The sequence below is a fragment of the Hypanus sabinus genome, chromosome 2, assembly GCF_030144855.1.
Source record: "Hypanus sabinus isolate sHypSab1 chromosome 2, sHypSab1.hap1, whole genome shotgun sequence".
In the NCBI taxonomy this organism is placed as follows: domain Eukaryota; kingdom Metazoa; phylum Chordata; class Chondrichthyes; order Myliobatiformes; family Dasyatidae; genus Hypanus; species Hypanus sabinus.
This window is the reverse complement of record NC_082707.1, coordinates 120090053-120107225: the sequence shown is the minus strand read 5'-3', so window position 1 is coordinate 120107225 and position 17173 is coordinate 120090053. Positions and strand designations below refer to the sequence as shown.

General features: G+C 47.4%; 1 protein-coding gene across 1 annotated transcript in view; it reads left to right on the top strand.

The window, feature by feature from the left end:
* Nucleotides 1–16797, top strand: part of mapkbp1 (mitogen-activated protein kinase binding protein 1) — a 267966-nt gene extending 251169 nt beyond the window's left edge. The window contains exons 25-31 of the mRNA XM_059953648.1: nt 2524–2694; nt 4014–4137; nt 4932–5121; nt 6755–7004; nt 7992–8963; nt 10923–11008; nt 12439–16797. Coding sequence (XP_059809631.1) covers nt 2524–2694; nt 4014–4137; nt 4932–5121; nt 6755–7004; nt 7992–8963; nt 10923–11008; nt 12439–12741 — 2096 coding nt within the window. The 3' untranslated portion in view covers nt 12742–16797. The remainder of the gene's footprint in view (nt 1–2523; nt 2695–4013; nt 4138–4931; nt 5122–6754; nt 7005–7991; nt 8964–10922; nt 11009–12438) is intronic.
* Nucleotides 16798–17173: the final 376 nt, after the last annotated feature.

Below are 17173 nucleotides of genomic sequence, written 5' to 3'. Positions count from 1 at the left end.
CTATCTGTGTATTTTTCTGGTTGTCTTTTAAATGTCATTATTACAGCTGCCTCAAGTACTTTCTCTGGCAGCTCGTTCCATATATGCACCACGCTCTGTGCAAAGCTGCCCCTCAGGTCCCCTGTGAATCTTTCCCCTCTCTTCTTAACCCATGTTCTTGGTTTCCTTTCTCTGGGAAAGAGTCTGCATGCATTCACCTTGTCTACGATCCTCATGATGTACAGCTCCATAAGATCAATAGTTCCGTTTAATATCAGAGAATGTGTACAATCTAAAACCTGAAGTTCTTACTCTCCGCAGACACCCTTGAAACAGAAGAAAAATAAACCCCCAAGAATGAATGACAGAAAAAAGATGAGAAAGCCCCTTGCCCCCTCCCACGCACAAGCAGCAGCAGCAAGTCGCATCACCCCCCCCCACACTTGCTCTAACATAAAGCATCCCCCCACCCACCATGCCAGCAACAGCAAAGCCCCCAAGGAGAGGCCATGGTCTCTAAAACTTAACTCTTCACTCCAACCATTCCGACATCCCACACGCTCTGTCCCCCTCACTAACGAGGGAGAGACAGATATTGCTCCTTTCACAGTGACGGGGAGACAACAGTCACTATTTCAATGTTACAGTCAGTCTGAAGCGTTGCTTTTTATTTCAAGTTCCCCGACTTGAGAATCAGCAAACCGAGTACAGAGCCCTCCGACAGCCACTCTCGATATCCCAGCTCCCGCTACACTTCAGTATGCAACGCCGGCGAAAATTCATGTTCACAGGGTTGCGCATGCCCCACAGTCAAACTGCGTGCTGGAGAATAAAGGGTTAAGGGTGTGGAGGAGCAAAGGTCCTGGATATGGAGGTTCACGTGCGTGCATTCCCCAAAGGCGCAGTGCACGTTGATAGGACGGCACATGTCGTGTTGCAGCCAGTTTTGCTCCCAGTGTGGCCTCCTGTATATCGATGAGACCCAATGTAGGTTCACCAAGCACCTATGCTCCTACCGCCAGAAAAAGCAGGATCACCTAGTGGCCACCCATTTCAGCACCACTTCCCACTCCCATTCCCACAGGTCAGTCCATGGCCTCCTCTACTGTCACAATGAAGCCACACTCAGGTTGGAAGTGTGGCACCTTATATTCCATCTGGGTAGCCTCCAACCTGATGGCATGAACATCGATTTCTCAAACTTCTGATAATGCCCCCCCCCCCTCACCATTCCCTATTCTCATTACCCTCTCTCACTTAATCTCCTTACTTGCCCGTCCTCTCCCTGGTGCACCTCTCCTTCCCTTCCTTTCATGGTCTTCTCTCCTGTCAGATTCCCCCTTCTCCAACCCTCTCTTCACCAATCAACTTCCAAGCTCTTCACTTCACCCCTCCCCCTCCCAGTTTCACCTTTCACCTTTAATTACTTCCTCCACTCCACCCATCTTCTTATTCTGGATTCTTCCCCCTTCCTTTCCAGACCCGATGAAGGGTCTCGACCTGAAATGTCGACTGTTTACCCTTTTCCATTGGTACTGCCTGGCCTGCTGAGTTCCTCCCGCATTTTGAGTGTGTTGTGTTGGGGGATTAAGTTCAAGAGCTGTGAGGTAACGTAGCAACTTTCAGCATTAAAACTCTGGTTAGACCACATTTGGGGTATCATGTTCATTTCTGGTCGCCTCATTATAGGAAGGATATAGAAACTTTAAAGAGGGTGCAGAGGAGATTTACCAGGATGGTGCCTGGATTAGAGACCATGTCTTATGAGGTTAGGGTGAGCGAGCTAGGACTTTTCTGTTTGGATAGAAGGAAGGTGAAAGGCAACTTAATAGATGTGTACAAATGATAAGAGGCATGGATAGAGTGGATAGCCAGAGAATTTTTCCCAAGGCAGAGTCGGCTGATACAGGAGGGCATAATTTTGAGGATTAAGTAGGAGGAGGGATGCCAGGGGTAGGTTTTATACACAGAGAGTGGTGGGTGCATGAAACGCATTGGTGGGAGAGGCAGATACATTCGGGGCATTAAAGAGAAATGGATGAATGAGAAATGGTAGGTTATGTGAAGGGAAGAGTTATATTGATTTTGGAGTAGGTTTAAAGTTGGCTACGGCATCGTGGGCTGAATGGCCTGGACTGTGCTGTACTGTTCTATGTTCTAGAGTTCTGGCGAGCCCAGTCTCTCCCTGTAACTCAGGCCCTTGGGTTCTGGCAACATTCTCATAAATCTTCTTTCTACTCTTTTGAGTTTAATGGCATCATTCCTTCAGCAAGGTGACCAAAACCGTTCACAATAAACCACATGTAGCCTCAGCAACATCTTGTCCCACTCTAGCACTGTTGTTTAACTTCTTCTTAACAGTGCTCCCTGATAACTTACCAATAGTTCTCCTGTGCTAGCACAGTGACTGGTTCAGAGCCTCTCCCAGTGAACGTCTGCACTCCACACAAGTAGAGTGCGGCGCGTGCCAAAGCTCTGACACAAGGCAGAAGAGTGCCAGTGACGAGGTCTGGGTAAAAGTGCTCCTTTGTGTTAATGTGATAGATTCCGAATGTACAGAGCCTCTGAGCGTGGATGGGATCTCCTCCGACATGGAAGAGGAAGAGGATGAGCTCAGCAGGAGCTTCCCACGGGAGACAGTCGTGCCGAGAACGCCGGATCAGGAGAAGTTCCTGAAGCAGCATTTTGGGACCTTGGCGGATGAGGGTGTTGGAGGTGAGAATGTCTCTGCTTTGAAGAGGGAAGGAATGCATTTGTGACAGATCTTCAATGCACTTTGTAATTTGTCAGGACTTCATCTCCTTCATTGAGAGTGTCAGCCTAGATCCTTGTGCTCAAATCTGTGGTGGGGCAAACCCACATCCTTCTAACTGAGAGTGCAGAGCTCTTCATCGATGAGGCACAGGTAGTTCTTCTGCCCTGACTGACTACAGGGGGGTTTGTAGCCACTGAGCAGACCAGCTGAGTGCCTTTATCTGCTGGGTGCGTGCTCTCAACACTTTGACCAGCTTCTCCTTCCAGTGCCATCCAGGGCTGCAGGCTTACCCCTTCTCCAATAAGTAGAGTACACTGTACTACAGTACACTGACCGGCTTTGACTGAGGAGAAGTAAAGCTGCCTGCATCACTAGCTGCTGGCAGTGTGTTTAATGACTGCCTGAAAAGTCTCTGTCCATGCTTTCACAGTCAGACAGCCCCTGGTAGCCCTACCAGAGCCCTCTGGGGAATAGCACTGGACAGCAAATTTTTTCAAAGGTTTTGCTTCCTCAGAAATTTTTTTTTAATTTATGGTAGACCTCTTGAAGCTGAGCACAAATATAATTTCAGACCTCTTGTATCACAGAGGAATTTGGAGGAACAAGAAATTAACTTTTATTGAATATAATGCATTTAATTGTATAACAGTGCTAATGCTTTGCAATAGTTCAACGAAGCTAAAGAAGTTCTGTTGATGATTTTCATTTGTACTCAGTGTCTGAGGCTCCTCGCTTCAGTGTCCAACAATAATCAGCCAGCATTGATGGATTCCAGTTACCCTGATACTGTTTCTCCATGACCGCAATGTCCTGGTGAAACCGTTCACCGTGCTCGTCACTGACAAGTGCTAAGATTTGCAGGGAGGAGTCTAAATGGAAATGCAGAAAATTAATCTTTAGTGATATGTTGGACTTCATGGTTTCAGGTTACATTGGAATTGAAATAACAAGTAAAGGGATTTTGTAGTATTCTGGCCAACATTCACCCCTCAGTGAACATCACTAAGAACAGGTTGTCTCATCATTTTGATGCAGCTTTTGGTAGGAGCCATGTGTGGAATTGGACCCCATATTTCCTACATTAATGTCTACACTTTGGACGTTATGTTTTGTATGTAAAATACTTTGGAAGCCACAGAAGAGATATGATAGATATTACTTGCATGCAAGAGTTTCTGTTTGTCTATCCTGTGCCGTCTGAGATTGGTACATGAACCTACTCCCATGCTTCCTTCAACACTGGTCACCCTTTCTTTTAATAATGTCCGTTGTGTCACAGTGAAAGCTGACCGGCGGCTGGAGAAGCCAAAGTCACTGTCCATGGGAGACACTGAGGAACTGCTAAACCCTCGACTAAGCATCTCTGCGAGGTTCCTCTCTCGATCGTTAACTTCGAGTTTCAGGTCAGTGTGGGAAATTCGTTATGTCGGATGTGTTATTAATTCAAGAGTTGAATCGTTTAGGGAGCGTGTGCTGCTACAGAAGGGTGCCCGACACATTATATTTGTGACGTAGGATTTCACTCTCAATAACCAGGTGTCCCACACGGTGGCTCCCTCTAAACAAGTTTCCACTACGGTGCCCCAGAACCAGAAGCCCAGCACTCCGGTGTGCCAGACTCACATCTCCAACACCGCCACCGAAACTGAGAGTCCAAAATGCAGTAACTGAGTTTCCAGGACTTTACTGTGGATCCCCAGAGCCTGTTCTGATGGGCCAGCACTAATACAAGCTCCAGCCCACCTTCAGCACCAGGTCAACACTGAATATTTGGGCTACAGTCCCTGAATGTGTGGCTATGTGACTGCTGGTTGCTTTTCAGTATTCAGCATGAGTGTGTGACTCAGCTCCTATTAAAAGGAGCCAAATGCTTTCCTCTTAAATTAGTAAAACCTCAGAACTGAACTTCCAGGCCCTCCGACTGGCAGTCCATTGACCTACTGGAAGACCCAATAGCAAGAAACAAGGTGCTTTCCATAACTGAGTGAGACTCACCTCTAAACCATGACATGGTCCATGTAAAAATCCAACCCTGCAAGTGGAGTTCGGAAAACAGTCCAACAAAGGCTTTATATCAAAGGCTGGGAAACAGATCAGTGAATTTGCCCAAGATGATCTCTTCTGCTGTTTTAATTGTGAGATTCCCCAAATGCTGTTTTACTAAATAGTTACACGGTTGACCTTCCTGTGTCATTAGGAACTCGCCAACTCATACGTCCAAGCTCTTGCAGAATGGAGAGGTGAGAACCATTCAGTTGACGGTTCCTACCTCAGAACAGGAAGGGCAGGAGGTCTTCACGCTAAGGAGGGAGAGCAGCGGGCATGAGCTTCAGAGGCCAGAGGAAGCAGTGAAATACCAAAATATTGATCAGAAACAACCAGATGAAGTAAGTACTGAATTACAGTGACCTCGTCTTAACTGCTTTCCTTGTATTTAAATCACCACCTCTGATTCTGCTGTGGTCAAGGCTCTGGAGAACAGAGCTTGAACTGAATATCTTCGTCATCGTTAGGTCACATCTGGAATTTCCAGTCGGTGGACGATTTCCCTCCACGCCTCTCTGACACATTGGGAAGTCATGTTGGTGGCAGGTTACAGCAGTGGTTTGCCTTTGCCTGTTGCCAGGCGAGTTTAAAGGGATCACCACCTCTTGCAGTGGATGACCAGGACATCCAAGTGCCTTGTTGGGCTCTTAGCGCTCCACAAATGCCTGCTGGCCTGCCTTCTTGACCGTTGGACCATTAATCGGTCTCCTCCGCTCAGTCTGCCAGGACCAGACTTCACACGTTGGGATAGGCAGATCCTCTACCTCACTGAGGGTCGAAGATCCGTCGGCTACCCTCACCTGGTTTGGCCCGTCTGCCGAGATGGTTTACCGTGTTGTGGCCACTGTGCATGCTACAACTACTTGGAGCCACAGGTGAGAGCTGAGCGCCAGGTGGGGAATAAAGGTGGACGAGCTGCCCTGAAAAAGGGGACGTCAGCCCCCCATCAGAGGTGCTACCCCTCCCTAGACACCCCATACACCCCAAACTGAATATAGTCAGGGATAAAGGGTTTCATTGACATAAAGATGTCCAGGAGATAGGGGCTGCTTGGGAACGATTTATTACCAGTGCTGGGTTTTGTGTTGAGTAAGTAAGGGGAAACCTATCAATGGCAGGGAGAGTGGTAACTGGAGTATTAAAAGCAACCAGAGGGTAGATGAGAAAGTAATTATTCAACTTGGTGAGTAGTGCTCTTCTATTCACCACCCGAGAGATTTAGTTATCGTCATCACCATGTGACGTAGATTATCATGGTAACCGTGAGTGTTCTTGGCAAATTTCTCTACACAAGTGGTTCTGGGCAGTGTCTTTACGAGACGGGTGACCCCCAGCCAATATCAAGACTCTTCAAAGATTGTCTGCCTGGCGTCAGTGGTCGCCTAACCAGGACTTGTGATATGCACCACCTCCTCTGGCGGCTTCCCGTGACCTGATCGGGGGTGGGGGGGCTAAGCAGATGCCACACCTTGCCCAGGGGTGACCTGTAGGCTAGCGGAGGGAAGGAGAGCCTTACACTTCCTTTGGTAGAGACGTATCTCCACCCTGCCACCCAGAGGTGGCATTTTTAATGGCTAACTGGATGAACATTTAAAAGTCTAAAAAAGATTACAGTCCAGTGGGGAAGGAGTAGGATCAAATGAACCAGCATTGGCATGGGGGACCAGATAGTCTTGAATATTTTGTTTTCTTACGTAAAATTCACCTTGTGTTTGATTAACCAGATAAACTACTAATGTGGGAGGTTGTTTATAGAAGACAACAGAAGCAACGTGCTTGGACAAATGACTGCAGGCAAAATGAAAACCTTCACATTCATGACTCTTCCAGGATTGAGTCCCAGCAGTTTATAGCGTCACACAGATTGGGAGGGATTGGCGAGTCGGTCTGTCAGAGACTTTCTGGAAACATGTCAGTGCTCATCTGTGAGCACCTCCGCTAAGATATTACCTTGTCTTCTGTCTTTTCCTGCAGCTTACGGCAAACCTGAATTCAGCCCCTTGTAAAATCTCAGAGAGAACCCCACCCCGAATGGAATCCAGTCTCGTTCCAGCATCCGTCAAAGCAACACACATCCAGAGGAAGCGAAGCCTGGCTCTGGAGACACGGAAAGTTTCCGTGGTGTCCGTAAAAGGACAGTCTTCCTCAGCACTTCCCAGTCCAGCTGTATCACCCAGTCCATCCATCAGGAAGTCCCAGTCAGTCCATGACCTGATTCATGAAGGTAAGGAAAAAGACGATGCACCAAAACGATGAAAAACTCTCACTTGTTCCTGTTTGCTCGGCTGTGCAAATGCCATAAGTTTTGAATTTGACTCTTTCCAAACAAAGAATTAGTAAGAGAAAGATCTCCTATTCAAATGTGCCTCAGATTGTAGCTGTCCTGAGAGCAGTGTGGGAATAATCAGTCAAATGGGTGAAAGGTATGTTCCCTGCAATAAAGTGGTGTCATGGGAGTCTTGGCAATGGTTAGTAGTTCTCCAGCCGCACGCACAAAATGCTGGAGGAGCTCAGCAGGCCAGGCAGCCTATGGAAAAAAGTACAGTCGATGTTTCGGGCTGAGAACCCGATGAAGGGTCTCAGGCCAAAATGTTGACAGTTCACTCTTTTCCACAGATGCTGCCTGACCTGCGGAGTTCCTCCAGCATTTTGTGTGTGTTGCTTTGGATTTCCAGCATCTGCAGATTTTTGTCAGGTTAATTCTCAAGTCTGATTGATGCTGAAGTTCAGTCACCTCTGCATTTTAGCTTTAAACACAGGTTTAAGGCATTGGGGGAGGAGCCAACTCAATGGCAGAAGTGTGGTGGGATGGACCGTAATGTCCCCAGGACTGCTGATAGAGCAAATGACAGACAATAGGTTTAAATACAAAGAGAATTGATTTGCCCGCAGATAGACCCCTCAACAAGTGAAGCAAATCACACTGATGCAGGAAGTGTTGTATCTCTCTGTGTCCTCAGTCCTGTAGTGATGACCCCTCCCTGTAGACGGCCCAGTCCTCACAGAGAAATGTGTACGATGACTGTTTTGTATTGATAAGAATCTAATGGTATTGAGGCCCCACTGCTCTCAGGCTGAGCACTAGCTCTGTTGCGGGGGAACGTTATTACTGGCTAATATGAAGAGCAACAGTGACAAGATCGATTGAGTGGTACAGCCCTTGTAAACCTGCTTTTTGATTAGCTCTTACTTTTGTCTTTATCCTGTTTAGTTTGCACAGCCAATGCAACGTCTGCTGCGGTCACAACTGCAAAGCTGTGTCCCCACTCAGTGGCCGTCCCTGAAAAGGACACCAGAACCAACCAGCGAAGGACCACACCCCCTGGGTCCAGCAAGGTGGACGTTCCGTCGTTATCACTGGCGAAGGAGGGCACTCAGGGAAAGGGCATGAAACAGAAATCCTACATGAACCCCACCACCAGCTCCATAGCCAAAATGTCCCGTAGCGTTTCAGTGGGAGACAGCCTGAACCTCACTGGGAATGGCGAGGATCCATCAATTGTGGAAAGCAGTGCCAACGGTCAACCTCTGGAATTGTCACCCAGGTCCTCGCCTTTAATTAACACGGACATAGTGACTGAAATCTTCCACAAACAGGAGATGACAAAACAGAACTGGAGAGAGACTGTAAGCTCCAAGCCTTTGTTGCAGCAGTCTGCAAGTTCAGCAGTGTCCCCTACTAATAACTCTCAGCCTAAACTAAACCTTGGCACAAGGGCTAACTTGTTCCTCGACCTCCCCAAGTCACTGCCTGACAAACCTTCCTTGGCTTCTTTCTCACCACCCATCAAGCTGAAGGCTTCATGTCTATCAGAGTGCATCCGACTGCCAGATTTACCGGGAGGAACGAAATGGAGCTCTTTGGCAGGCATTGTGCCTGACACGCACAGGGAAATCCAGGAGAGGAAGGGGGACACTGTTCCCACACCTGGACAGGAGGCAGCTGTTCCCTCAACTCCACGGGCCTTTGTCCAAGGTCCCCAGGAGACACAGGGAGGGACATCTGTTAAATCTCGTCAGCCAGCAACTTCCCATTCTCCATCTGCATCCAGGTTTGTCAGACTGCAGAAAGAAGCCTCGGACTCTTTACCCAGATTTCCAGCAGCAAGTGGCCAGGCTGTAGGTACAGCCCCAGCAGCAACCCACCCTTCTTTATCTGAAAAATCCATTCCAAAGGATGCAGGTATGAATGGAGTCCCATCTTCTCCCTTCCAGTCTTGTACTGTTTCCCTTGCTTTTATTTCCATGATCTGTTGGATTGTGGCATGCTGCTCCAGAACCCTTCTCACTCCAGTTTCCTCTCACTTCCCAACGATTGTGGGTTAATTGGCTCCCTGGTGTGGGTGAGTGGTGGAATCATGATGCTGTCGATGGGAATAGAGTCTTGATGGTTAGCAGGGACTTGGTGGGCTGAAGGGCCTGTTCTTATGCTGCCTGATATTCTCTGATGTTTCCGCCTGCCTCGTTCCTCGTTTGCTTTATCCTAGTTATCTTGCAAGTGAGGTTTCCGAGTGAAAGCACCAATTATTTTCTCCCCTGCTCCTTTGTTCATTCTCCCACTTCTGCCTCGCACTGTTGGGCTAATGTAGTCAGCTAGCTGCCCCAGGGCAACCCCTCCCCTAACACTCCCTCCTGTCCCGTGCCTTGTGCAGGGAGCCCTGGTGGGATGCAGCTCAGCGACTCGCTGTGAGGGTCAAACCCATCCTGTGGCATGGTGCTGCAGCCCTGCCATCTCTTGACAGCATGGGGCCTGCACCAGACCTTAGCTTCCTTATTGTCAACAAACCTAAGTTTTTTACATGCCTGTCACCTTACGGATTAGTGGCAATAAGCCACTCAGCCCCAGCTGCCTGCTCTGCCATTTAACGGGATTGTGGCTGTTCTGGTTGTAGGCTCTGTTCCTTCAAACCCCTGCTACCCTTTCCTCCACTTGCTTTCAAGAACCTGCCTTAAAAACACACAGACATTGACTTCACCAATGCCCAGAGGGAGACCCAACATTTAAAAGAGCATCTGTGAGAGAAAAAGTCCACCTTTTCTCAGCCTTGAACGTACGCCTCCTTATCTTCAAACAGCAACTCCTACTTTTAGATTCTGTCCATAGCCACCTTTTCTAAACTAAGGGCCCCCACTGGGGATGCTGATCCTGTTACCATGACGCATCTCGTGCCCGTGAGCCCCATGCAAGGTATTGGCAAAAATGGAACTCTTCACAACCCCTACTTCCACCAGGGGTTCCTTGGACAGTCAGTTTACCAGGGCTTGAAGTGATTCAGATTTGAGGATAGGTTGCATAAACTTGGTCTCTTTTCCAGATGGTGCACAATATTAAAGCAATGAGTGACATTGGTTAAACACAGAGTCGGTAACTAATGGAACACTTCCATTCACTCTGTGAGGGCAACTCTGGGCTTCCAGCTGCCTGTCACTCTTACCCTCGTCCCACCCAACACTGTGATACCTTCCCACTGAGCGTTGAGCCGGCTAGAGGACTGGGAATATTTAATGATAAAAAGGTGCGTGTTAGACATGTCTGGAAACACACATGGAATAGGCACAGGCGAGGAGAAGAGAGCTGGAGGTGATCAGCCATGGTCATGATGAATAGTGGGGGGGGGACAGTCAGGAGGGTGTCCTGCTCCTGTGTTCATGTGTTTGTTTGTTCCTACCCTGAACAAAGAAAGCCCAGTCCTGATACATGGTCCCTCACCCTTCCGGTTCTGATGCGAAGGGCTTTCGAGCCGAATCATTAAACCTGTTTCTGCCCGCAATGATGCTGCCTGGTCTGTTGACTAATGGCATTTTGTTATCAGATTCCCGGCACCTGTCGGCTGTTGCTGCGGAGGGGCTGTGGGTTTCTGTTCATTACTGGAAGTAGTAGAGGGGACCATGGGAGAGATCGTTTCACTCCGCAAGTACTGGAACTTAGTGCCAGAAAGGGGAGTCGAGGTGGACTATCTCACCACAAAGGAGGGAAAAGGAACCTGGTGAATAGTGAACCGCAGGGCCACGGGCTAACAAAATCTGTTTCTGTCTGGCATGGTCCCAATGGGCTGAATGTCCTGCTTCTGTGCTATTAGTGTCCAGTTCATCCATGCGAAGGTATTGCGGGTACCAAACGGGAATTTTATTTTCTTGGCAGGTCCAGCAGTCAGTGTTCAGAGCTGCAAGCTCCTGGTGAGCGAGCTACAGAGCTGCCTGCAGAGGGCCCTGAGCCTGTATCGTACGGTGAGTGGAACCAGTGGTTTACTATTGCCACTTACTTTTGTTTACACGCCGAGCTTCAGCACACCAGGGTGCTACCAAGCGAAAAGCAACAATGGTACGCAGAATGAAGTGTTACAGTCACGTCCATTTAGAGTGGAGATGGGGAGGAATTCCTTTAGCCAGGGGGTGGAGAATCTGTGGAATTCACTGCCACAGGAGGCTGTGGAGGCCAGGTTGAGGCAGAGGTCGGTAAGTTCTGGATTAGTTGGGGCATGAAAGGTTACAGGGAGAAGGCAGGAGAATGGTGTCGAGAGGGAGATCGATCAGCCATGACAACAACTCAATGGGCCAAATGGCCCAATTCTGCTCCAATGCCTTATGGTCGTATAGTTACAGAGAAAGTGGCGGCTGACAGTAGGTGTGCAAACGCCATGTCATGTTGATTGGGAAATCAGCAGTGCATACGAGATGTTCATTCAAGAGCCTGGCAGCAGTGGTATAGAGACTGTTCCTTGAGCCTGGTGGTATGCACTCTCAAGCTTTTGTATCTTCTGCCCAATGGGAGGGGTCTTTGTTTTCATTGTCTGCTTTCCCGAGGCAGCCAAGACGCATCCAGGTACGATGCTTTCTATGGTGTATCTATAAAAATTAATCAGCTGGGACATTTTCTCAGCTTCTGAGGAAGTAAAGAGGCTGGTGAGCCTTCTTGGCCGTCGCACCTAGCAGGTGGGACCAGGACAGGGCAATGTTGATGTTTATACAAGAACCTCAAGCTCCCAACTATTGCCACTGTGTTCGGAGCAGGTGCGTGGACAAGTGGCGACTGTCCAGCCCTTGTAGAAAATTTAGATGTAGTTCACACTTTAGAGCAGTGTTAATTCCATGGGGTGTGGGTGCTGGCAGAGTCTCCTCAGAGAATGAGAAACCATTGCAGATGCTCCCTTGTGTTTAAGCCTTGTTTCAATAATAACGGGTGTTAGTACGATCACACCTGTGGCATTAAGTACAGGCTTAGTCAAAAGGGCTACACTTGCAGTTCGGAGAATATTCACTGATCTGATTCGTGAGATGAAGGAGTTATCTTAAATGGAAAAGATGATCAAATTGGATCTATACATCAGATTCATCAGCATCTATAATCACCTGGGTTCATAAGAAAGAAGTGACCTTATTGAAATGGAAGATTCTGAGGGGGTCTGACAGGGCGGATGTTGAGAGGGTGTTTCCTCTCCAGGGAGAGGATCGCTCTCTGAGGGTGAACAAGAGGAGAAATTCTCCTGTCTGAGAGTCACTCGCAATCCTCCACCGCCTTTGGGAAATGCGGAAGTCAAGGTTTTCAGGAAACGAGCAGGAACGTGGGGCGAAGATCAGATCAGCATAGATTTTAAAGACAGTTGGACTTAGGAAGGGATGATGGCCTTGCTCCTTATCTCCTTTCTCATTCTTTGCAGGTAACCAGTGACAAAGACCCCTCAGTTGAGAGCTGCCAGGTCAATGCTGTTCTCTCTGAAACATTTTCCTCTGTGAGGAAGGAATTGGACTGTCTTCTGTGGCCAGGCACAGGCCCCGAGCTACCTTCTCAAGGGCTAGGCCACATATCTAACCAGGCCAGTCACCCCCCAGTGAGGGGGCAGAGCTTTGAAGACAAGAAGATGCTGGCTCTGCTGGAACAGTACTCTGAACTCTTACTGCAGGCTGTGGAACGAAGGTTGGACCAGAAACTAGCAGCAGGGAGGCAAGATGCAGAGCCATGAAGCCTAGAGGACACAGTACAATCATTGGTTTGCTCCTAATCCCTCCACAACCATATCAACAAACACAGTCTTTCCACTAGATCACCCTCCTGGCTGTGCCTGATCCCAAGGAACGTGGGTCTGGTGTCTCAGTATGGACATTCTTACTACATTGATTTGCCAATCAGGCTCCTGTAGGGCAGAGTTAATGGTTCCTTGGTCTCCATTTGGACCCCTGCCCTCCAGTAGAGCCTGAGGAGAGATGCAGGGAGCTCCTGCCTTGGCCTACTGGCACGGGTGGGAGGCTGGTGATCCTTGGCATGAGGGAGACCTGTTTTACTTTGTCACCCAAGAGAATGAACTGTAAAGACACACAACACAGATGTGGGAACGCTGAGGCGGAATGATGCCAGTGGTATGTTCTCTCCTTCAGGCTTGAGATAAGGGTGCCTCTCGTCTTCCATTTCCCTTCTCGATCCTACCTGCTCTCCAGTTCCCTTTCAACCCCTCTTGCATTCCTGGTATTTTCCTTCTCTTCCCCACCCCACCTGAGCATCACTCTGGAACAGTGATTACTGGTGTGTGAACCCCGATATGAACAGCGCCAAGACTGTAACAGTCAGACTGGCTGCAGCCACCAAAGCTTTGCTGACGTTCCCTTTGAGGAGAGAGAAAGCTGATGATGCAGTGTGTGTTCCTTACCACCCAGGACATTAATGTGCATTCCTGTAGGACAGACCATCGACACTTTCCCTCTTCCCCTGCTGTGACAATAGTGTCTTATTTACCAAAACATCAATGTTTGCTTATGTCTTGCTGAAATCAGAATGAAACTGCTGAAGGGTTTCTTCACCACGAGCATGAATTCACTCTCCTACACATTCCACCTGAATTCACCCACCTCCACGTTCCCCCCAAATTCACTCTCCTCCACATTCCTACCAAATTCACCCACCTTCACATTCCCCTGAATTCACCCACCTCCACATTCCCCCGAATTCACTCCCCTTCAAAACCCCCAAATTCACCTTCATATTCTCGAATTTGCCCTCTTCCATATTCCCCCAACTCACCCTCCTCCACATTCATTCCCCCTGAATTCACCCTCCTCCTCATTCCTGAGTTCACATTCCTCCATCTTCACCTCAAATGCACCCTCCTCCTCATTCCCCCTGAATTCACCCACCTCCACATTCCCCCAAATTCACCTTCCTCCACATTCCCTCTGAATTTGCCCTCTTCCACATTCCCCCCAAATTCATTCTCCTCCACATACCCCGGAATTCACTGTCCTCCACATTCCCTTGAATTCACCCACCTCCACATTCCCCCGAATTCACCGTCCTCCACATCCCCCCCCAGAATTCACACTCCTCCCCCTTTCCCCAGTCGCTATCAGGCTGTGTTCAGATCTGAGGGGAAGCTGAGTGCTGTGGCTTCAGTACTAGTTGAAGAGTAGAGATGCCATTTGTGATATCCTGTAGCAGAGCGGGGAACTGCAGTAGTGTGACCTGTGTCTGATCAATGGTGTAGAATGACACAGCTAACTAATGCCTTTGAATTGACCTCCGTAGTCCTTTTGGGACGGATTTGCTGGGAGTGTGGGCAGGAGTGTGAGAACTGGGGGGGGGGGGGGAATTCTTCAGCCTTGGATTATGAGAACTCTCAAACCCTGGACAGGAACATTAGGCACGTAGAGAAAGTTCCCAGAACTTTAGATTGTTGGTGGCAATCTCCTAAACTCTGGACAGGAACCACAAGAATGGATAGATGGAAACATTCAGACTCCAGAGAGGAGTCTGAGAATGTGAACAAGAATCCTCTTACCCAAACCTTGGCAAAAAAGGAAATGTTATCCAAGGACAAAGTATTTCATAGTGTTCTGTACATTCCTGATAGCAGGAGCCTTATTTCTTTGCTATTCCTGACCTTTTAGTATCTCCTTGCACTCTATGCTCCCTCAGGAAGATGACAATGCAAAACTTTACTACATCAATTAAGAGAGAGCTTCGTTCTTTTTTCTACAAGAAGTGAATCTCCCGTACTTTGCAGTGTGTGATCAAAACTGTTTGAGGTCTCTGCACAGAGGTGGGTCACCATTGAAAGAACTTGCACCTGGTTGTCAGAATCCCTCAGCAGAGACCACTGGCTTTTTGCCTTCAGTACAAGAAATGTCCATTAAAAAGACCAGAGTTGAGTATGGACAAACTTTGTTTATCTATTTGTAAAGACGTTTTTAAAATTAACTTTTTTTAAAAAACTGCACATTATGCAGAGACTTCGTACAAATGTTCAAAGAAGCTGCATGCTTTTGGAGAAGTGTTTCAAGTATTAAAAACTGCCTTACCTGTGTGTGTAAAGAAATCACGTGGTGTGATGTGGAGCCGTGGCTATCTGGAAGGAACTGTGTGACCCAGGTTCCAGCCAGGCACTGGCGGAAGAGGCAGAGAATGCCATTTCCCTCTGTTTTGCCAGGCTGGGAAAGATACAGGTCAATGCCTGCTGGAGATTGGTGCATGCTAATGCGAGGGCTATGCCCCTCAGTCACAGGGGAATTGGACCAACCGGTGTCAGGGCGTATGTGTGAAGATTGGCCACAAGGAAGTTAGCAGCTTGGGACCAGCAACCATTTTTTAATCTGTTTTGTGAAATTCAATGTGAACATGGTGGTACCAGCAGAGTCAGTGCCTTCTCTCACAATTACCAATAGAGTTGGTACTTCCTCTCAAATACCAGTAGAGTTGGTACCTTCTCTCACAATTACCAGCATAGTTGGTACTTTCTCTCAAGATACCAGTAGAATTGGAACTTTCCCTCAGATACCAGTAGAGTTGGAACTTTCCCTCAGATACCAGTAGAGTTGGTACTTTTCCTCAGATACCAGTATTGGAACTTTCCCTCAGTTACCAGTAGAGTTGGTACTTTCTCTCAAGATACCAGTAGAGTTGGTACTTTCTCTCAGATACCAGTAGAATTGGAACTTTCCCTCAGATACCAGTAGAATTGGAACTTTCCCTCAGATACCAGTAGAATTGGAACTTTCCCTCAGATACCAGTAGAGTTGGTACTTTCTCTCAAGATACCAGTAGAGTTGGTACTTTCTCTCAGATACCAGTAGAATTGGAACTTTCCCTCAAATACCAGTAGAGTTGGTACTTTCTCTCAGATACCAGTAGAATTGGAACTTTCCCTCAGATACCAGTAGAATTGGAACTTTCCCTCAGATACCAGTAGAATTGGAACATTCCCTCAGATACCAGTAGAGCTGGAACTTTCTCTCAGGTACCAGCAGAGTTGGTTCCTTCTCTCACAATTACCAGCAGAGTTGGCACCTTCTCCTGGAGTTACCAGTAGAGTTGGGACCTTCTCTCTTAATTACCAGTAGAATTGGTGCCTCCTCCCTCGGAAACCAGTAGAGCTGGCACCCTCTCTCTGGCTTACCAGTGGGGCTTTGTAGTTTCCTTTCCAAGGTGGCGGCTGACTTTTTCTGAATGTGCCAATGATCGGGGTGCCTTCTAGCGGTATCTGCTCCTGATAAATCTGTAACAGGTCTGTCTCATGGGGTCTTATTTATAATTTTTTAATTGTTGTAGTCACTCAATCAGAGAAGCTCCGGGTTTACAATGTAACAATGTGTGGGTAATCCCAAATTTTTAACCGTGGTTGAAATGTGAAGAACTAAAGAGACCTCCGAAGGGACAGAATATCACTGCAAAGTGGAAGTCCAGGGAACAACTTTTGTGTGCATGAAGGGTTTTTGCATGGTGCATTTGATATACACATGTTGAGAGTACAGATGGTGCATGCCGAGAGTCTTTTTCAACTCGAATATCTTTGAATCGTTGATCTTTAAGATTAATTTGTACCAATGTATTTTATAATGAAAGCAATGTTTCATTTGTACAATGGGTTACCAAACTAATTTTTAAGCTGGTTGTTGTGAATGTGTTTTATCGCTGTGTTTCTTGCACTGTAAGTGAGTGTTTTTTTAATCTGGTTTTTGTTTCCAACTTGTACAGCTTGTTGTTCATGAATTAAATATTTGCAATAAAAATCCCAAAATTTGGGAGAAAAGATTTGGAAGAATTCTTGTTGAAGTCAACACAGCAATTCATGAACCAGTGAAATTTGTTTGATTATTAAATCAACATTAAACCCTCAGCTAAAACAGTGTAGCCCTTATCGTCTTAGTCTGTGTACTATTGGCCTCACTACCACAGCGACTATAGTTCAGCACATCAGATGCCCTAAAACTTGGTGCAGAAAGGCATGAGTTTTGTTAAAAGCACTTTTCACTCACTAAAAAATACATTGCAGTTAAAGCACCTTAGTGTTGCTGAACTCGCATATATATCTATCTCTGTGAAAGTCTAAGCATTCGAAAATTTATGTTTTATTCTTCTCATCCCAACTTGCCTCAATTCATGTAATATTCTTGTCGTTCTTCTCCGAG